Raw genomic sequence first — 22914 nt, 5'->3', positions numbered from 1 at the left:
GAATCTGAAAAAAATCCTTCCAAAATCGACTGAATTCAGCCTCCTGAACTAATACTTACCCACTGAGACTCTTGTGAGCATAAATGAGATAATGCATAAAGCATTTGCTAGCACAGACCCTGGAACATGGTAAGCGCTCCACAAATGTGAGCTATACTCCCTAAGCGCTATTATTTCCTCCCACGAGAATGTAAACCCCAGGAGAGCAGCGATCCAGGCGGTCCCAAGCACGCGTGCGTCCTGAGCGCCTGTGTTTGCACATCTTGAATAAATAAGCAATCTAAACGTCCTGCCCCTGCAAGGCTCGCTGGGCAGTTTCCTCAAGGGCAGAGTGAAGAGTCACCAAGATCCCCTTCCAGCCCTACAACCCTGCGACCGCTCTTGCGTTCCACCCTCCTTTCTGGAGTCTGAAAAATCTTGGTTGAAGTCCCGACCCCAGAATAATCCCAAGCTATTTTGGAACGTGAGCCTAGCGCCTGGGCCCACCTCCGTTGCCATGGCAGCGGCCCCGCCCCTCCCCCCTCGAGCTCTGCAGATCCCCCGGCCCTGATTGGCTGGACGGCGGGCTCCCTCTGCGGATGCGGCCGCCGCCGCCATTGTGCGGCGCTGGTCCCCTAAGAGGGCTCCCTCTGTGGCGGGTGTCGTGGGCTTTCGCCCCAGCTCCTCGCTCTCTTGTCCGGGGAGCCCGGCGGGTCCGGGACTCCCATCCGTGCCGGTGCGGGCGCCGGCATGTGGCTGTGGGAGGAACAGGGAGGCCTCCTGGGCCCCTTCTCCTTCCTGCTGCTGCTGCTGCTGCTGGTGACGCGTAGTCCCTTCAATGCCTGCCTCTTCACCGGCAGCCTCTACCTCTTGCTGCGCCTCTTCAGCTTTGAGCCCGTGCCCTCCCGCAGGGCCCTGCAGGTGCTCAAGCCGCGGGACCGGGTGTCCGCCATCGCCCACCGCGGCGGCAGCCACGACGCGCCCGAGAACACGCTGGCGGCCATTCGGCAGGTGAGCCCCCACGCCTCGCGCCCCTCCGCACCCCCTGGAGGGAGGTGGGACCTTCCGAGGGTCCTTGCTGGGACCTCCGAAGGTTCCCCCGTATCCTCATGTTAGCCTTCCCAGGTCCCACTCGTCCCCAAGGAATACATCCAAGTGGCTGGCCCTCGGTCCCTCCGAAGTCCGAAATCTCCCAACTTATTTCTAGATCGCCGCAAATAGCTACATATTTGCCCTATGCCAGGCGCGGAGGGTACAGACGGGAAGAAGGGTCCCTGCGAAAGCGTGCGTTGATTGGAATCTGGGAAATCGGCCTTCAACAAGTAAACGCATGAATGAGATAACTTTTAAGAGAGCGAAAAAGTGTAATGAAGAGAAGGGGTAACGGGATAAGGAATGACTGGGAGGAGGAGGAGGAGGACTAAGACTATTCTAGATAGTCTATTCTAGACCATTGTAGATAGAGAAGTCCCCTCGCAAGACGTGACCTGGACTGAAAGATTATGAGCCTTGGATTTGGAAGAAAGGTGTCTCCGGGAAAAGGGAATAGCAGGTGCAAAAGTCCAGAGTTGGGAATACTGTTGGAATGTTCAGGTAACAGACACTATGCAGACTGACTTCAAGGAACAGAACAAAGACTGGCAAATGGAGCAGGAGATGTGGCCCAGGTTAAGGTACGGTCGCTGTGGTGGTTGATTCTATTCTAAACGCATCGCATTCACAGGAGCTGGCTTGGCTTGTCCTCCTAATTATTCGAGTCATCCTATTACCACCTTTTTCTCCAAACACACAGTTCATACCAAACAACCCTGGCAGCTAGACTCCCGAACAATTTCTGCTTCTCTTTTTCACAAGGCTGTCCTAAGACTCTTGCTCCTTCCAAGCTCCTGGCAGTCTTTCCTGACTTCATAATAATGATAGTTGGTGTCGTATGAGGGATTTTCAGCTTTACATGTACTTTTGCATCTGTGGAAATACATCTGACCCTCACATATCTTTGAGACGTTATTTTAACATGGAATGGGTAGGAAAACTGACTCAAATACACACAACTCTTAGAATTCAGGATTCCGACCCCCAGGGCTCTTTGTCAGAGATTAGGACGTAAAAACTTTGAACTTCTTGTCCAGCTAGGAACAGACAGTATTACATAATGAGCAAGTTACTTAGGATCTCTGCGTCCCAGTCAGAGTTCTGAGTAGGGTGGGAAAGGAAGGCAGTCTAGACTTCTCTTCACTCTCCCCCACCCTGACCTCAGTTTCCCTATCTATAAAATGGGGATAATACTGGTACCCACCTAATAGATTGTGATTCAATGAGGTAGTCCACAGAAAGTGCTTAGCCCATGAGAAGACCTCCACAAATGTAAAATCTTTAGGCCAATAATCTAAAGATGGCTTCATTTTTAAAATCATCTCAGTCTCACGGTAAAAAAAAAAAAAAAAAGAAAAAAAATGAAGTCTGAAGAAGGCAAGGAGTCAGGAAGGCAGCTTTTAATATGTGGAGGATATGGGATCCCTGGGTGGCTCAGCGGTTTAGCGCCTGCCTTCAGCCCAGTGCGTGATCCTGGAGAGAGAGACCTGGGATCGAGTCCCATATCAGGCTCCCTGCATGAAGCCTGCTTCTCCCTTTGCCTCTGTCTCTGCCTCTCTCTGTGTGTGTCTCTCATGAATAAATACATAAAATCTTAAAAAAAGAAGCTTGTGGAGGATAGCTGATTCTGTGTTTGCAAACCAAGTTAGACTTCTCTCTTTATTTTTAAAGATTTATTTATTTGAGGAAGTGAGCAAGCCCACCAGCCAGGTGATCCAATATCTTTATTTTTAAGTAGAAAGCTAGAAAAGTTGCTCTGTCTCCCTTCTGTCACAATAGACCAAGGGGAAGAGTGCCTAGCTGGCTCAATTGGAAGAGCATGCCACTCTTGTTCTCAGGGTCATGAGTTCAAGCCCCATGATGGATGTAGAGATTACCTGAAAATAAAATCTTAATAATCTTAATAAATAAATAGAAATATAAAGATATTAAAGAATGTATTTTACATTCTAACTTAAACTGAGGTCAAGTGAAGTAACATAGCTACACAGAAGAATTGTCATGAAAAGAAAGATAATTATAGGGGGAAAAGTACATAATTGTCACTGGCTTCCATTTCAAATTACCTTTATGTAAATTGCCTTAAAGTATAACTCCATGTTAATTAAACACAAAAGACATTCCTAAGTATTTATCAATGATCTGGTTTGGCCAGGAACATCATTAACTACATATAAATCATACTAAATGAGGAAGTATGTACATGAGCTACACATACACATAGAGTGTTTCATATCCTGTTGTGTTGCAAGGGAATTAAAGCAAATTTCCATTCATGTCTTGTATGTTTAGGTTGTGCATGTCTTTAATATATGTAATAATGATAAAAACTATGCCAAGCTCATGGTCTTAAGACGAAGTGAATTATGATAATTCTTCTTGTTCACCTATAAAATCATTATGGATGAACTTTTTAGCTGTAACAGAATTTAGCTGTTGAATACAAACTGTAGAAGACAAGGTCACATCCTCCTTGACTTCAAAATGAATATATAATTTATTTCCATCAAAGTATGTTTTTGGTCCTGTTTTCCTCCCTTTGTATGTATGCAGCTCATAATTTATATTCTTAAATATTTTACTATGTAAAAAATCAGGAAAGACATTCTGAGAATGGTAGAATTTCTAATAGTTATACAATAGATACAGAAGGAGAAACTTGAAAGAGATGAAATCGATGTATTCCAAAAACATACATGATTAATAACAGTGACAGAGGAATTAAATTATACCCACAGTCCATCCTCCACACAGGAGCCAGAGTGCAGCTTTAAAAGTATAAATCAGATTATATACTGCCTTGTTTAAAATCCTCCAGTGGTTCTCTATTGGAATTAAATAAAATCCAGACATTTTTTATCTTATACCTTTCTCAAAGCCCCTGCTCCCATTTCAACCACCGTGGGTGTTTGTTAGGATGCTTTTGGCTTCATGTAATAGAGACTCAAACTTCAAATATGTAAGGGGGCTTACTATCTCACATAACAAGAGTATAGGGGAGAGGTGACTTCCACAATGGTTTATTTAGCTGTTCAGTTTATAATCATGGAGGACTCAGGTTCTGTGGCTCAATCTGCTCTGCCACCTGCAGCGTATTTATGCTAGCCTTTGTTGTAGTTGCCAGCTGGCCAATGCAGCCCCAGACATCACATTCTTAAACACCACCATCCAATCTCATTCCCTCATCCATATGCTTTTCCCAGAAGTCTCCGTTACACAGAAAGGGTTTGAAAATAGTTCGCTTACTCTGACTAGAGAGTAATCTAGGCAAGAATAGGTCTCTACCAGCGGGGAAGAAGAAAGGAAATAGATTTGAGTGGACAGTCAACAGTTTGTGCCTCCATCCTACATTGTGGTCTTTGTTATATACTTGCTGTTTCTTCTGCTCAGAAAACTCTTCCCCTGAATCTTCATATGGTTAGCTCCCTCTGATCATTGAGGTCTCAGCTCAGATGTCATATTCTTAGGGAGCCCTTCCTTGACTGCCTTACCTTAACCTTCATATTACTCTCTGCTTTCTTTTTCAAAACATTTATCACTATCATCATTTACATGTAACATATTTGTAATCTGTTTTTCCCTACTGAAATGTAAGATCTGTGATCCTTTTCTTTCTTGTTCACCATTCTCTCCTCACTGCTTAGAACAGTGTGCCTCATATCTAATAGGCACTCAATATGTATTTGTTGGAAAGATTGTGATGTACTAATAGCCAATAAAGCATGAGAAAAGATACTTATCATTATCAGTCATCAGGGAAATGGAAATCAAACCAACACAAAATACCCATTAAGGTGGCAATAAACAAAAAGACAATAACAGGTATTGACAAGGATGTGGAAAAATTGGAACCTTCCTGCACTGCTGGTGGGAAAAACAGTGGCAATTCCTGAAAAGGTTAAACACAGTTATTCATTCGTTCGATCCAGCAATATATATATATATATATATATATATATATATATATATATATATATAATATTTTTTTAAAAATAAATAAAATAAAGTCATATAAATAAAACGAAGTAGTTAAACCAATACTTTTTAAATCAGTGTTATCAAAGTGTAAGTTACATTAATAACAGACATTTTCAGTGTACAGTTTGATGAATTTTGTTTTGTTTTTAAGATTATCTTTATTCACGAGAGACACAGAAAGAGAGAGGCAGAGACACAGGCAGAGGGAGAAGCAAGCTCCATGCAGGGAGCCTGATGTGGGACTCGATCCTAGTACTCCAGGATCACGCCCTGAGCCCGCTTAAGGGCTGAGCCACCCAGGCGTCCCTGTTTGATGAGTTTTGATGAATATATACACCTGGCTAACTACCACCTTAATGCATTTCCATTACCCCAGAAAGTTCCTTTGTGCTCAATGGAGTTAACTCCCAACTCACACTTCTGCCTCAGGGCAACCATTGAACTACATTGTGCTATTCTATTATTAAACTATCAGTATAGTTTTTAAATAAGTTTTTTCATTTTAAATAAAATTTTAATAGAATTGCAGTATTTTTGTTAAGCCAGTTTATGTGAAATTTGAAGAAAAAATACTATTATAAGGAATTTTCTCTAAGTGAAAAGATGAGTGTGAATTGTATACTAATATGTGAATTTAAAACAGGAGTTTATCTTTTTGCCTCTATACCTGGAATAACATGAAAGTTTGATAAAGCTGAGTGCAGTCATTAGAAGTTTTTGTTTTGGGCCTTAATAAACTACTCAGAAAAGACAAATAAATGAACTCACTAATTAATCTTGCTAAAATTCAGTGTCTCACCACTGTTATTTTTTATGTTTAACCAAATAGAGATGACCCTAATAAGTACAAATATAATTGACCTACTTACAGTGCTGGCATCAAGGAATAAGGATAACATTTGTGTTACAGTGAGAGAGATGCACTGTGAATACTGAAAGTGTGATGTTGTTTTATGTCTTAAATGATAAAACCCATGATGATTTAACAGTGCATTCTTCTGTCTTTAACTTAGAGAAGATATCTTTTAATCTTATAAAAAAGATATACCTTTTAACCAGTATAAGATGTGAGCACTACATTGTAATGGTTTTTTCACTGAGATGTTTTTCTTTTTAATTATAATAGTTGGGATGCTTGGGTGGCTCAGCAGTTGAGCACCTGCCTTTGGCCCAGGGTGTGATCCTGAAGACCCCGGATCGAGTCCCACATCAGGCTCCTTGCATGGAGCCTGCTTCTCCCTCTGCCTGTGTCTCTGCCTCTCTCTCTCTCTCTCTCTCTCTCTCTCTCTGTCTCTCACGCATAAATAAATAAAATCTTAAAAAAAAATAAAATAGAATAATCTGTGCCCATAAAGGACATGATTGATAAATTCAACTCTATTAAAATTAAAAATGTGTTAAAAAGAACACAATAAATAACAATGGCTAACAATTATTGAATGCTTACTGTGCACTAGTACAGAGTTGCATGTAGTTTCTGGGTACTTAAGCCTATAAGAGAATTACAGAGGAATGATGCGCATCAACTTTAAGCTGGAAAGGAAGGGGGAGAAATTTCACTATATCCGTAGTGTCAGTAGTAAACATAGTGCTTAAGAATGCAGCCTCTTAAAAAAAAAAAAAAATGCAGCCTCTACCATGTCACAGTTTGTACACCCTAGAGCAAGTTTCTTAATTTCTCTATTTCCTCATTTGAAAATGAGAATCTTGGTACTACCCAAGGGTGGTGAAAATTAAATGAGTTGATACATTTAAAGCATTTAGAATAATGCCTGAGACTATATAGAAAAAGCTCAGTATATAGTGACTATTATTATGTTTCAGGTCAGCAAGAAACTGAAGTAAATGTGGCAAAATATTAACATCTGTTAAGTCTTTTTTGCTGTATACTGCTGTGTATTTGCATAATTTAAAAATTGTTTTAATTTAAAATCTTGATCATAATGAGTATTTCAGGTCTTCATTGTGACGGAGAAGGCAAGGAAGCAAACGCTGGGTAGTGTATCTCAGAGAAACATACTCAAGCTCTCTTTTCAGATAAATTCTAGTAAACCTTATCTTGCTTACCAGCTTGCTGGTCAACAGCCAGTGCTGCTTATATAAACAAAATGTAGTGTCCCCTAGAAGCAGGCTTGGTGTTTTGCTACAGAGTGTAATGTTAAACCAACAAAAACCTGACTCCTCTTGTTTATGCCAAAGTAGTGCAATATACAGCTAATCAGCAAACACAGGGGACTCACCAGAGATGCTGTACCAAGCAGAGTGGAGGTGAACAGTGGAATTTGTCTAAATATTTGTAATTGTGAGCCGTTAATAGCCCATGAGGTTAAAGCAACCAGAGAAACTTAAGTTCCAGAAACCTCCCCCATCTACTACTGTGAGAATGGGAAGAGTGGGGAATTGGAAGTGTTTGAGTGTACAAGTTGAAGTTTATCAATAGGAAAAGTAGAAACTGAGTGAGTTGTTAATTTGGTACAGGAAGGAGAGGGAATCAGTAAGAGAAGCTATGTGTTGGTTATCTTGATCATTTAAATTGTAAAGTGACATCTGTGGCCACTTGCCATTAATATTGTTGATGTTTTTGTTAAGGCAGCTAAGAATGGAGCAACAGGTGTGGAGTTGGACATTGAGTTTACTTCTGATGGGATTCCTGTCCTAATGCATGATAACACAGTTGATAGGACGACTGATGGCACTGGTCGATTGTGTGATTTGACATTTGAACAAATTAGGAAGCTTAATCCTGCAGCAAATCACAGGTTAAGGTAAGTAGTTCCTTGTCACTTAAATATACCTTTCAGCTTTTGTTGGGGATCACAGAAAGATACTGGCACCTGCTAAAGACACTGGCATCTTCTGCTCCAGGAGAATTGTTTTGTTGTATTCTGTTTTGAACTGAATACAGGTTTCCCAGGTAATGAGCAGGGTGCCAGGAACAACAGAAATATGGCATGGATGTTTTTCATCTTTTCCCATTGAAGCCAGATTTGGTCTGGGAATTATTCTCAAGACAATACTCTGTCTGGTCACTAACATTAGTAACATTAAACAATTACTTTGTATTATATAAATAAGTTTTATATATATGTATATCAGAACTAATTCTATAAGATATTCCACAAGAAAAGGGTTCTCGGATTAGCTGAGATCAAGTACTATATTCTAGATGTTCCTTTTAGGGATAAACGGTCCACATCAATCAGTTATTACCTTTAATGTTTGTCAAACATACATGAGTACAGAACCCTCACCATTCCCACCATTAACAACTATAAACACGTTAGAATGAGTATACTGGGTAATATACTTTGGAATGTGGTTATCTAAATCCCTTTCCTCTTTGTAATACTGAAAAACATGTGCTCACTGTTAGTCATGTTGTATCACTTCTCTGGAGAATGATCAGTATTCCTTGAGTATTAAATTTTCAGCCTAGTGATTATGTTATAGTACTCCCTAAAAGATTATTCAGATTTTATTTTCCTAGGATCTGACAGAAAAGTCAACCAAAGGAAATTATACTTTAATCTAGAAAGAGTATTGGTAACACTTGAAAGTTCTGAGTGCAGGCTGCTGGAATTGCTCTTTACAATCATCATAGTTCATTGTTTGGTATCTGTGAGGGAAAGGCTGATCTTGGTATTACAGTGACATTGCAGCTAACAAGAGGTCAGCTTCCAAGTCAGCAATTAAAGCAAAAAATGCTCAGGGTCATCGTCATTCTTAAAATCCTTTAAGAAGGCATGATATTGTGAATAGATCATCCAGGCAGAAAATCAGTAATGAAACTGTCCTTGTCTTTGAACGACACATTAGATCAGATGTACATAACAGATATACGTAGAACATAATATCCAAAAACAATAGAGTATATATTCTTTCAATTGCACATGGAGCATTCTCCAGGATAGATCACATGTTAGGCCACAAAACAAGTCTCAGTGAGTTTAAGAAGACTAAAATCATATCATGCATCTTTTCTGACCACAACAGTATGAAACTAGAAATCAATCACAGGAAAAAGCTGGAAAAAACACAAGCATGTGGAGGCTAAATGACATGCTACTAAACAACCAATGAGTCAACAAAGAAATCAAAGAAGAAATTTAAAAAATATATATGGAGACAGATGAAAACACAATAGTCCAAAATCTTTGGGATACAACAAAAGCAGTTCTAAGAGGGAATTCATAACAATACAGGCCTACCTCAAGGAATAGGAAAAATCTCAATCAGACCTTACTTACAACTAAAGGAACTAGGAAAAGAAGAACAAAGCCCAAGGTGAGTAAAAGGAAGGAAATAATAAAGATCGAAGCAAAAATAAATGAACAAGAGACTAAAAAGACAATAGAAAAGATCAATAAAAAAAAAAATCAATGAAACCAAGATGTGATTCTTTGAAAAGATAAATAAAATTGATAAACTTTTAGCCAGACTCCTCAAAAATTACCTGTAATAATCCTGGAAATCCATGGAGGAGAGAAACCACTGAAAATGTTGGCATCTATCATATAAACTGCTACCCTTAAATAAAATCCAAACTCTGAGTTCTGCTCAATGTCTGAAATCTTTAAAAAGAAAAAATAATTATTCATTCACTCATCAGTATGCCTTAAAAAAAATTCACTTTTCCTTATAGTCCAGTGGATTTTTTTTTCTTTTTAATATTTTATTTATTTATTCATGAGAGACACAGAGAGAGAGAGAGAGGGAGAGAGAGAGAGAGACAGAGAGAGAGAGAGAGAGAGGCACAGACACAGGCAGAGGGAGTAGCAGGCTCCATGCAGGGAGTCTGAGGTGGGACTCAGTCCCGGGTCCCCAGGGTCACACCCTGGGCAAAAGGCGGCGCTAAATTACTGAGCCACCCAGGCTGCCCTAGTACAGTGGATCTTAAAGAAAAGAGTATGTGAAAAATTTTAAACACATAAAAATCCTCAAGACAGGGAAGGAAAATCAAATGAGAAATATCTTCTAGGTAACTACTCCATTACTATGTTACACTATGTCATTCTACATAGGTTTTGTTGTTGTTGTTTGTTTGTTTCACTACTTCTAATCTATATTGGAAAATAGACATTAAGAACTAATTAAACACCTTTCTAATTTCAAAAAAAAAGGTGCAATATTGGTGTCAATATACCATCTTAATGTCTTTAACACAGTCTTTATCGTACAATTGGAACTCGCTGCCATCTCTTTGTTTAAACACCAGGTGAAGTCATTGGCTTGTGTTTATGGACCATGTTGTAGGTAAAATAGGTATTTTCTCTAGAATTACCCTCACTATGGTGAGATGCTCATCCTGAGAGGAGAGTACGGAAACTAAGACTGGCCAAGGGAATAGCAAAGGCATGTCTCATCTCTCACTCCCAGGGAATAGGCATTGAATAGAATGGCTGGCAAAATTGCCTGTACTATTTAAGTTACCTTTATCTTTTTCTTTTTAACCAAGATATTACACTTGAAATTAAATAGTTGGATAAGCATAAGTTAAATCATGTAAAGTGAAATTTTATTATGTGAAAAAAAGTTAATTTCTTATATATCAGGCACTTAACTATCCTTTTCTTTATCAGAAAATTATGTATAGACAATTATTTGTTTTGAACAATTGTACTTAAGTGCACAACAACACAGTGAACAGATTTATGTATTCCTAGGAATTTCTCCACAAGTTTTGTTTTGGTTTTTTTGTTTATTTTGTTTTGTTTTTCTGCACAAGGTTTTATAGGGCAATTACAGTCTTAAATTTAAGTCTCAGGTTCTCCAGAGGTGGCATTATACTCTTCCCTTTGGTGAGTAGAGTTACTAACTATATTAAAAATCTAATGATTTCCTAAAAATTAAGTGATTTTTGTTGTTACTGTTCTTTGGTCAAGGGTATCTGTAAACTGGTTCAAAGACATAAATTATCCTTAGACTTCTGTATGCTTAAAGAAAAGTTAGAGAAAACACTCTTTCCTGTTGGTTGGGAGACATTTGTCAAATGTTTCACTAAATTTTTTTCTTTTTCCTGCAATATATTATTCCTTTCCCCCTCTCTTATAGGAATGATTTCCCTGATGAAAAGATCCCTACCCTGAGAGAAGCCGTTGCAGAGTGCCTAAACTATAACCTCACAATCTTCTTTGATGTCAAGGGCCATGCAAACATGGTACAGTTTATGCCATAGTCTTCACTTTTTTGAAAGGACATCTTTTTTAATTCCTAGTCATTTCCAAAGTTAACTGTAGATTTTGCTTCTTACCCTTCTTAAATTATTTTTACAAATTATATTTGGATATTAGAAGTTTACAATGCAAAAATCCACATCCTTAAGGAAATAGCAAATTATGGAACACTTAACCTTTGATGCTACCCTTGAACAACTCCTGACATTCTACAACTGATACAAAATAGAGAGTGGCATTTCTCTCACTTCCACAATTAGCATTTACTAAAGATATTTAAATAAGGCATAACGAGGCATTTCTTGAATAAACCATTCAACTAACCTTGTAAGAAAGAATTCAGGAGTTAGACTCAAGACCAGTTGCGGTTTCAGATTGGACAACAACGTACTGACTTTAAAGAGAACTCCCATATATAGATTTTTTGATAGCTGTTAGGATATTTATCTTTTACTTAGAGTTCTCTTCCCTGTATGATTTCTATCCCTTATGTACAGTTTTGTTATTCTATGATTTGAGTAATTATATTTTTATGATAAATTATTATAATCTCTTCACATGCATATGGCATTCCAAAATAAAATTTGTTTAAATTTTAGAACATATACTTTTATTCATAAAAACATATTGTTGCAATGGAAATCAATGGGAAAATACAGTTTAGATTACATTTGTTCACTTATAATCAGCTTTTCAAGTACAAATACTTTTTTTCTGCATTTGGACAACTTATAAGTATTTTCCCCCTTGCAAATTGTTATCAGTAATAAGCCATCTGCTGGTAGAGAATTCTGATGTCTGTTTGTTTTATTCATCTTGGTATATGAGCCTAAGTATATATTCTAACTTTAGCACAGTAAACACATTTCTGAATAAAGGAGACTGGTGCTCTGGCTCATTTATCATGCTGGTACATCCTGATATTCTGATACATAGTTGTATACATCTAGGCTCTCCAGTCGGCCTGCATCAGAATCACCAGGAATACCTATTAAAAATATGAATTCCTGGGCCATATCACAAAGAAAAGAAATTCTGAAAATGTCTAGGGTCAATGAACATGTATTTTTAATGAGCACTTCAGGTTTTGTTGATGATACTGCCCATGCTGAGAACCCTGATAGGTCCTACATTTCACCCACGGTGTACTGACCTTCATGCATATTCTCTTAGAATAAAGGGGAGAATAAGAAGAAAAAAAAATTTTTTTAATCCAGCTATTTGAGCTTTCTGGTTGGGTGCTCACAGACAGTTTGGGCAACATTAGAACTTAGTGACCAAAATGGTAGTGTAAAGGAACAAGTGTAGCAAATTGGAGATAGTAGAGCACAGGGGCCAAAATCATGGCCTTTGGCATCCCAACAGATGGTTTTAAACTCTTTCACTTGGTACAATGTAAACTTAACCTTGATGTGCATCAGTTTCCTCATGGGGAAAATGAGAATAATAAAAGAAATGATCCCATGGGGTTGTTAAAAGAATTAAATAATGTGGGTGAAGAATCACATACAGGGCATATGTCAGTTCAGACAGCGAGAAAACACCTTTGGCTCTTTAGCCCATGCTCTGTCACATTAGTGAAGGGGAAACAGGACATGAGTAATTTCTATGTTCTTTTTTCTTTTTGGGAATGCATTTTGTTGCTTACATTTGGTTATAGGTATCTGGGACTTTGCAAAATTTAGTGATATTTCAAGAATTATTATATAGTGACATTACATTCCCCCTAATGCCTAGTCACTTCTGTTGTTAGCTGCTATTGATGCTCAGTGGCCAAATCTGTTAATTCACTAAGAGGTTACAAAATGAACTATTTAGTTCTATCATTTCTTCTTCATTCATTTAACTGGACTAGTACAGAAAGAAACTTCTCTTCACCTTGGGAAGCTCTTCCCAGTTCCCCCCTTGTCTCATGATTTCTGCCTCCATGTTGGTGATGAATGCCATTTCCTTTCAGTCCCCTGGACTGAGAACATCTACCCTTAGTAGTTCCCAGGCTGGTTGACTCATGCTTCAGCCAGGAAAGACAGAGGGTGATAGAGTTGTGGGTATAAAAGGACTTTTCCTAGTGGCTAAACTGGGATATAGGGAAAAAATTTAAAATTTTGCTTCCAGCCTCAACTGGCCTGCTGCCTGCCATACTTTCCAAAAAGTATTTTGTTGAGCCTCTCAACAAAATAGTAAAGCAACAGTACCCCCACTTTCTTCCCTGTCTGCTGTAGATGTCAATTTAAGAAGTATCCCAATGGATAATGGAATCTACCAATATTCCTTTCAACATCCCTATATATTAGTAAAATTCGGATTTATTCCATAGGGTTGTACTTAGTATATAATAGTTATTGGCTGGGACTATTACATTTAAATACATGAATCTCTCTGCTTTGCAGGCTACTGATGCTCTAAAGAAAATATATCTGGAGTTTCCTCAACTATACAATAATAGTATCGTCTGTTCTTTCTTGCCAGAAGTTATCTATAAGGTAAAATTCAGCGTTTGCATTGTACATAATACTGTGTTAGTTGATGGTGATAACAGAAAGGGCCAGGTAAGCATAAGATAGATGCCTGTTAAATGGAACTGAATTTCATTCAGTTAAATTCCTCTTTTAACAAAAATTCAAATAGAATGAACTCATATCCTATTTTAAAATACCAAGATTCCTCTTTAAGCTCCTTCTTTTATATTGTTTACAGGCTCATTCAGATTACTTTAGTAAACATTTTCAGGAGAAAGAATTATATAGCTCTTCATTTCACTAAATAACAGACTATACCTTTAAAAAAAAATGACTTCGTGATGGAGATTTTTTTTTTTAAATTTTATTTATGTATTCATGAGAGGCAGAGGGAGAAGCAGGCTCCTTGCAGGGACCCTGATATGGGACTCGATCCCAGATCCTGGAATCACACCCTGAGTCAAAGGTAGATGCTCAACCGCTGAGCCACTCAGGCATCCCAATGATGGAGAATTTAAAATATGCATAAAAAGTAGATGGTAGATGAGCCCCCCTTTAATCATGATCCAGCTTATTTCATCCATACCCCCATTTCCCTGTGCCAGTGTTATTTTAAAGTAAATTCCAGACATCATTTCATCCATAAAAATCCTATTATTTTAAAAAAGTGATTCATTTTTTAAAAAAAATATAGCCACAGCTATTATCCCATCTAAAACTATGAAGTCCTTAAGATCATGAATTACCTAGTCAATATATAAATTTTTATCTGTCTCAGAAATATTATAAATAGGTTTTTGGTTTTTCGTAATTGTTCATTTGAATTAGGACCCAGATAAAGACTACATAGTATAATTTAAAATCTTAGAACCTTTACATTCTCCTTCTCCCTCCTTATGATGTATTTTTTTTAAGAAACCAGATTGTTCTGTAGAGTTTACCCAAGTACAGATTTTGCTTCCTATGTCATGATGCAATTTAACACGTTCTTTTCCTGTACATATTTTCTATAAATTGGTAGTGAGAGCAAAAGGCTTGATTAGTGGAGGTTCAGTTGTTGATGGCAAGATAATCTCACAGGTGACAGTATTTTTTCATCAGGAGGCACATAACCTCTGATTGACTCTTGTTATGTTGTTGTTTATAGCTGCTCTCCGTGTCAGTGGCCAGCTCTCAACTTACTAGGGGTTACAAAATCTTAATCTTTTAATTCTGTCGTTTCTTCATGGATTAGCTAGAATAGTGCTCTAAACAACTCCTTTAGGGGTGCCTGGCAAGTTGTTAGTTCAAGCCCCACATTGGGCCTACTTAAAAATAAAAAAGAAAGAAACTCTAATTTACTGTTTAGTTATACGATAGGCAAATAAATGCTGATCTTTTCTTTTACTTACCAGTTTCCAAGGTAATGTGTTGGTTCTGTAGCATTCTTCAACAGTGACCAAAAGAGTGTACATTTAAAATTTTACAGTAAGGGTGGAACCTATCCAGATATAAACTGCCATTAAGATGATTAGGGTCATGGAGGACATTTGAATCAGTGTTTCCCAATCTTACTGGACCACAGAGGCCTTCAAAATGTTTGCTACGTTGTCCAGAGGAGCACAGAGCATAGACTGAAACATCCACATCTTCCTATTTCTCCTTGTCCTTCCCTAACCCCTGCCCCTACTTCTCTGTCTGCTCTCTCTCCTCACTTCCTTCTTGCCCCACTTCCCCACTTCCACAACTCTTGCTCAGCCATTTTCTCTAGAATCAAAAGCTAACCAGCCCATCTGGAGATGATCATGGTTCCATCTTCACGGAGTTCTAATATACTTATCTCTGGCCAAAGTTTAAATTGATAACCAGTTGAAAGTTTATTCTTGTACATGAGAATTTGACCCTGAAATTATAGTTTACTCATTTTAAAGGTAAGGATTTCGTGAAGGAAGGGTTCTCATTTATATTGCATATTCAATGCTTTACATCCATTACATTATTTACTCAAAGGATTTAGGTCTACTTAGTAGACATGGAGAGGCAGGGGACCATTATGGCCACTTCATCAGAATGACTAAGTACATTGGCTAAATCTAAAGAAAAATAAGAGGTTTGGATTTAAGATACAATACTTATTTTAATTTCTAAAATTCCTTTTCAGATGAGACAAACAGATCAGAATGTAATAACAGCGTTAACTCATAGACCTTGGAGCCTTAGCCATACAGGAGATGGGAAGCCACGCTATGATACTTTCTGGAAACAGTCCATGTTTGTGGTAATGGACATTTTGCTCGATTGGAGCATGCATAATATCTTGTGGTACCTGTGTGGAATTTCAGCTTTCCTCATACAGAAGGATTTTGTATCCCCGTAAGTTGGAAGGTTTTTTTTTATATTTTCCTGACACATTTCCTGAAATGTTCTTCTTGGAAAGGAAGAATTAACAAAGTGGAGAGCCTGGATTGAATTTTACCCACAAAGCCCTCCATGCCCTTTTTTTTTTTTTTAAGGTTTTATTTATTTATTCATGAGAGACAGAGAGAGGCAGAGACACAGGCAGAGGGAAAAGCAGGCTCCATGCAGGGAGCCCGATGTGGAACTCAATCCCAGGATCAGGCCCTGGGCTGAAGGCGGCGCTAAACCGCTGAGCCACCCGGGCTGCCCTCTTCATGTCTTTATTAAGGTACAGTGCTCCTGGCTTCTTCGGTGGGAAGAATTCAGGCATACTTCGCTGTTTCCAAAATAAGTTGATCAAAATTCTTACTTTTTAGTGCACTTTTAGGGAAAAAATAATAATAATAAAAAAATAAAATAAAAAATAAACCTGCCAAACTATGATGAAAGAATACACGCCCTTGTGATTGGCTTCCGTTGAAAACCAATAGGATCCAGAGCAGAATCACAGTGAAAACATCTTGTGAGCGTCTACCTTATTCCTCCTACCTCTCTTCCTGCTCTGCTCTACATTAGAGGCTTTGCTCCATTGCTTCCAAGAAAACTTTCCATTCCCAAATGCGCTAGCAATCTCTGACCTTTATTGTGGCAGTTTTATAGCTGTGTATTTTAGCTGATTAGAGTTGTTAGTTACATATTTTTTTCAGGCATGTGTGCATTCAAGTCAGTCAATATTTGTTTTGCTTACAGTATTGCAAGGTATAGTAAGGAGCTGAAAAATGTTATGGTAAGAAAACCATGGTCTGCCCTCATGGAATTTATAGTCGAGTAGAAGAGATATTTGCTCATCAAATTAAAATCTAAATATAAAGTTACAACTAAGATAAATGCTCTGTAGAGAGAACAGTGTACATATACATATACTGTGTAATTTGACCTTATCAGAGGAATCATCCCCAAGGAGATAACAACTAAGCTAAGATCAGAAGAACAAGTAGGGGAATGGGGTGAGAGGGTAGACAGCCAAGTAGAAGAGGAAACATGCAAAAGTGTTAGGACAGGAAGGAGCTTAGATCTTTCAAAGAATTGAAAGAAAATCCATATCCTATCACAAAAAAGGAAGCGGGGAGTGTGGCATAAGATGAGGCCAAAGGACAGGTGGGGATAAGCCAGGTATGGCCTCCAATATGACTTTTGGCGGGGGGCGGGGTGGTGGTGGTGGAGGATATCTTTAGAAGTCACTGAACTGAAGTGTTGTAAGCTGGAACAATGTGGAGGAGGTTCTGGTGCTGGGTTTTGGAACACTCCCTCTGATTGCATGCAGAGGCCAGTTAAGAGGCTCTTTGGGGCACTGTTAGTACCCATTGAATACCATATTTAGTGACCATTATAGATTCCTGGAACAACTGGTCCTTATTCTAACTGGATTGGCTTTTCCTCTTTCTTTAGGGACTACTTGAAGAAGTGGTCAGCCAAAGGCATTCAGGTTGTTGGTTGGACTGTTAATACCTTTGATGAAAAAAGTTACTATGAATCCCATCTTGGTTCCAGCTATATAACTGACAGCATGTTGGAAGACTGTGCATCTCAGTTCTAGAATTTTCCCCCAGGGAGGAAACATGGGTACAGAAATTGCCTGTTGGCCTCATGCAGGGATACCCAAATACCCTTTGTGCTAGCCCAAGCCCTGGAGGATCGGGTGGCTCACACAAGCAATAGTTGGTATTTGCATTTTTACCTGAACCAGAGCAAAACCTGGTTTTGCTTTCCTTGCTCCATGGAATGCCTGAGTTCAATACCATTGCTCTTGAAAATCTGGGTCTGCAAAAAGGCACAACAGCTCCTGCCCCAACCTAGCTGAGGCATACACCGAGACCCAGTAAGGATAGCACAGATTGAGTTGTACAATTTGGGGATGCAGATGCAAATGCATGGGAAATGCATGATCATTCAAACTTGACACTTTAAAACTTGACACATTTATGTAATATACTTATTTAAAATATTTGTATTTAGCTACATTATCAATGTACTATAGACATCAAACTTGTGACCATACTAATAAAGTCATTAAAAAGAGCGCTAAGGGAAAACTGTGTACCAAGCATCATGTCCTGAGAGCTAAGGAATTTAGGGAAGCTTCTCTCTGCAATCCAGGGACCAGAGGCAAAGAAAATGGTAGGTAAGTCTTCATACCAGTCCAAGGCATTGTTTATGGTATCTTGAAATAGCTACAAACCACTAGAGGGTAGGGTTAAGATCATTGGGGCAACTCCAATAGAACTGCAAGAGACATCCAAGAACATCTAGGCTTATCCTCCTTTTACAAATGAGAAAACTAAAACCTGTGGAAGGAAAAGATCTTTCTCAGAAAGACACAGCTGGTGACATAATACATTGGGCATGGAGCCCCTACCCACTTGCATGTGTGTTCTCGCTCTTAAAAAAAAAAAAGAAATTGAGTCTTCAAAAAATTGCAAAGCCAACTGTCTCCTGTAGCTGTCCCTGCTCCCACCTTTCAGCCCCAACTGCAGTCTTGACCGGAGTCTTGGTCATGACTTACCTCCTGAGCCCCAGTAGGTCCAGCCTCACACTCAAAGCAGCCAGACCACCAGTCCACACAGCTAGATGGCAATGAGAAATATACTGAGTTTTGCCACAGTTAGTGTCAGTAAGGGCATGATAGATGGAGCTTGGGACATTTTCCATCAACATTTACAAAGAAATTTTCCTGAAATGTGTTAAAAATTACCAACAGGACAACGACTTACCAATGAATGGAACAAATACCTAAACTGTGTACTTCAATGCCACACCATGACTAGAATGGCAGGAGGAGGAGGGGACCAGAAAGACCAAACATGTCTGCAGATTGAATCCCCACTTTGGCGAGCAGACTGCACAGCAACCAACAAGGAAGGGATTCTCTTGGCAGGGAAGTGGGGGCAGTACAGAGTTAACATCCCTTCTGTTTTGGGAAGACCTCTTGAGAGCCTAGAGTTCTCTCTTTCTTGACCTTTGTCCCAAATCCATATTGCCCTTGACTCTGGCCCAATAAGGACTTAGATCCAGTGCCAAGATGGTGGGTCCTTGAAGCACTGGGGAATTTGGACAAAGAAAGAAGGTGTTAGCACTACTATTAAGCACTTGGAAGACTAGTATAGGGATTAAAAGCAGAATTTGGGATCAGGGAAAACTAAATCCAAAAGATTTATTTATTAGCCTAGGGGCTGGAGTACACAGAGGGAGAGGGAATCTCCAGTAGTCTCCAAGCTGAGCACGGAGCCCAACACGGCTCAATCTCACCACCCTAAGATCATGACCTGAGCTGAAACCAAGAGTCGGATGCTTAATCGACTGCACCACCCAGGCACCCCACAATCCCACTTTACAGTGAAGGAGAGCAAAGCACAGGGAAGTTAACTTGCCCAAAGGCACACAACAGTAATAGTGTAAGGATTTGGCCAGGTGATACAATTCCAGAACTCACACTCTACACCCCTATCCTAACCCGTAGCAAGGACTCATTAATGAGAAACCATTGGGGATGCCTGGATGGCTCAGCCTGCCTTTGACTCAGATCGTGATCCTGGGATCCCGGATCAAGTCCTGCATCAGGCTCCCTGCATGGAATCTGTTCTCCCTCTGCCTGTGCCTCTGCCTCTCTCTCAGTCTGTGTTTCTCATGAATAAATAAATCTTTTTCTTAAAATGAGAAACTTTTTCATTCCCAATACCTATTATGCTGCCTGTCACATAGTAGATGCTCAATAAATAAATGTTGAAGGACCGAATTCTGGGATAGCCAAGTGGAAACTTCTTGAGGAAACTCGAGGTACAGACTTAGTATGAAGTGAGAGTTGTAGATAAATGATTCAGGATTCCACAGGATTAGAGGGTCATCTGAAGTCCTGACAGATGACTTCTGTCTTATGCAGCATTCTTTCCAAGAAAGTCAATACAGATAAAAATTCCACCCTCTGCTGTTCATTCAACTGCCCCTCTGCCCTCAGGATGCCACCGACAGACAGGTAATAGGAAAAGACTACCTCAAAAGACTTAAGAAATCCACTACTGATACAACAATACTCATTTTCTCATTTGGAGGTCAGTGTCTGCAATCCTGTTTTGACAAGAATTTCACCAAGACGTAAATACTCCATTTTTATTAGAAGCAAATTTCTAATAAAATTATACCTACCATTTCCTAAAGTAGGAATAGTGTTTCAAAAGAACAATAAACCACAGCTTTGGGGACAAACAAGTCTATGAATTAATGAAGTTTTCCAAACACCCATGCAAACCTTTAGCTTGGAGTGACAGTTACTATACTGCAAAGTGGGTTCGTTTCTTCGATCACAACCACTGAGTGTGGATGACCTTGTATGTTCTATTATCAAGCTAAATTATGCTCAAAATCTAATTTTGATTAAAATCTGATTAGCAGAGTATTACCAAATAGTACAAAGGGGTTGGAGATCAGCTAGGCACAATGGTTCTCAAAAGACACTTTCCTTTGAGACATTTATTCAATATCAGCCTAAGGGGTAACTTGTTAGAAATGCAGATTCTTGGTGCCTGTCTCAGAACTAATGAACCTGAAACTCTGGTCCACACCCAGGATCTGTTTCAACAAGCCCTCCAGGTGGTTCTGATTCTTGCTCAAGCCTGAGAAACACTAAGCCAGAGAAAAACCCAAAGTTCTCAATTTTCAACTAGCTATGAGACCTTAGACAAATCACTTAACCTATGTGTGCCTAATTTTTCATCCATCAAATGGAGATCATATTGGTACTAATTGTCTTAAAGCAATGTTATGAGGTTCAAATGAGGAGGGGAGGAAATGCAAGTGATTTGAAAAATGTGTTAACGGTATATATGATACTGTTACGAAGATAAAAATTAAAAATGTGGAAGGTGCTCTAACACCAAACTACTCAGGCCCCATCCCTGACCTCATAAATTAGAATCTGCTTTTTAATAAGAGCACAGGCAATTGAGGTGGGCAAAGTACTACACAGGGGTCAGGTGTTACTGGTACGGGGCAGGTGCAGTCATGGGCCAAGCCAGAAGGGCCCCTCTGTTCCACACCTGAGCTTCTCTCCGCTGGCCATCTGACAGTTGATCAGATATGTAAATGTTCCGGAAAAGTTCCAACTTTAAGAATTTAGGGAGGTATCTGTGAAGTGCTACTGTAGTGAGACAATTCCTAATGAGCTGACTCCTTACCACCTGTCCTTAATTCAGAGATTATAAAAACATGTCAGTCATATGCTATTTTAGTCACTCCTTTTGTAATTGAACGTCAAACAAAATCATCTCATTGCCTCAAAAAATGAAATGGGCCATTCACAGCAACCAATTAAAGGATCAGATCCTACAGAAATTTAAAAGTCTACCTTTTTTTATACTTAAAACTATAGGGGTTATCCAACTTTCAAGTGACTGTTAGAAAGCATATGTTCCTTTTATCATCTTGTACGAATTAAAATAAGGGAAGAGGAGGATGGAAACTATTCCCTAACGTAATATTTTTTTTTTTTAAGAAAAAGATTCATTTATTTAAGTGAGAGAGCACATGAGCACGCAAGCATGGCGGGGAGGAGCAGAGGGAGAGAAAGACAAAGTCTTAAGCAGACTCCATGCTGAGTGCAGAGCCCAACACAGGACTCAATCTCACAACCCAAGATCACGACCTGAGCGGAAACCAAGAGTCAAGCACCCAACCGACTCTGCCACCCAGGTGCCCCTCCCTAATGCAATATTCTGAGCTATTTGCATGTCCAGTGGCTTTTATAGTCCGGCAAGTTTGGGAAGAAGTACAGCAGCTCCCCCTAACCCATCCCAGGGTGGATGCCTGAAGCCCTGGATAGTATCAAACATAGTATACTCTGTTATTTTCCTACCATACACGTTTATGATAAAGACTAATTTAGAAATCAAGCACAGGGGATCTCTGGGTAGCTCAGCGGTTTGGCGCCTGCCTTCAGCCCAGGGCGTGATCCTGGAGTCCTGGGATCGAGTCCCACATCGGGCTCCCTGCATGGAGCCTGCTTCTCCCTCTGCCTGTGTCTCTGCCTCTCTTTCTCTCATTAATAAATGAATAAAAGAAAAAGAAATCAGGCACAGTTAAGAGAATAGCAACACTATACAACAATATGCTGGTTATGTGAGTGTAATCACTCTCAAAATATTGTCTGGTATTTACCCCTCTTGTGATGTGATGAAATGTCTATGTGATCAGATGAAATGAGGGGAGGGACGTAGGTGCTGTGACAATTGGATACAATTAGGATACTACTGACCTCTTGACTTCCTGACAACTGGTCTGAAGGAGGATCATCTTCTTCCCAACTGCAGTTGACCATGGGTCATTGAAACTTGAAAAAATGAAACCATGGATAAGATATTCCAGATCCTGGCTCACAATTTCTAAGCCCTGGCTTTCCATGGAAACCATTTGGGGACCTTTAAAGGAAAAGTAAGGTGCTTGATTTAGTTGGTCTAGACTGGATCCTGGGCCTGGCTGTTGTTGGTCAGCTCCCCCTGCAATTTGAGTGCAGCCGGCACTGAGTGAGCCGGCATGCCTAATGGGAGGCCGTGAGAGGACTGGAAGAGTTGACCCCTATTTACAGGACTGAACTGTATTGACCTCAAATTCATACGCTGGAAATCTGAACCCCATCATACCTTAAAATGTAACCATATTTGGATATATGGCCTTTAATTAGGTGAATAAGTTATATTAAAGCCATTAGTGTGGGACCTAATTCAATTTGCCTGGTATCTTTATAAGTACAAGAAATTTGGACACATAAAGGACACATAAAGAAAAAAAAAAAAAAGATGTCCATGCAG

At 39.4% G+C, this 22914-nt stretch overlaps 1 protein-coding gene across 2 annotated transcripts; it reads left to right on the top strand.

The window, feature by feature from the left end:
• Nucleotides 1-577: 577 nt before the first annotated feature.
• On the top strand, nucleotides 578-18136 carry GDE1 (glycerophosphodiester phosphodiesterase 1). Of its 2 annotated transcripts, none has more exons than XM_055340098.1 (6): nucleotides 578-990; nucleotides 7639-7814; nucleotides 11101-11206; nucleotides 13613-13705; nucleotides 15822-16033; nucleotides 17507-18136. In XM_055340098.1, exons 1-6 carry the CDS (start codon nucleotides 730-732, stop codon nucleotides 17652-17654), a joined length of 996 nt encoding a protein of 331 aa, XP_055196073.1. In that variant the 5' UTR covers nucleotides 578-729; the 3' UTR covers nucleotides 17655-18136. The 2 variants fall into 2 exon arrangements, with proteins under 2 accessions (XP_055196073.1, XP_055196074.1); XM_055340099.1 differs by having other exon boundaries at nucleotides 866-990; nucleotides 7643-7814.
• Nucleotides 18137-22914: the final 4778 nt, after the last annotated feature.

Source organism: Nyctereutes procyonoides, unplaced genomic scaffold (genome assembly GCF_905146905.1).
Source record: "Nyctereutes procyonoides isolate TBG_1078 unplaced genomic scaffold, NYPRO_anot_genome, whole genome shotgun sequence".
Taxonomy (NCBI): domain Eukaryota; kingdom Metazoa; phylum Chordata; class Mammalia; order Carnivora; family Canidae; genus Nyctereutes; species Nyctereutes procyonoides.
This window is presented reverse-complemented; position numbering and strand designations above follow the sequence as displayed.

Bases quoted from the DNA above. Each gene is read 5' to 3' on its own strand.
- GDE1 (XM_055340098.1), top strand. From the start codon at position 730: ATGTGGCTGTGGGAGGAACAGGGAGGCCTCCTGGGCCCCTTCTCCTTC. The intron at 991-7,638 runs GTGAGCCCCCAC...GTTTTTGTTAAG, and splicing joins CGCTGGCGGCCATTCGGCAG to GCAGCTAAGAATGGAGCAAC. The intron at 13,706-15,821 runs GTAAAATTCAGC...ATTCCTTTTCAG, and splicing joins TGCCAGAAGTTATCTATAAG to ATGAGACAAACAGATCAGAA.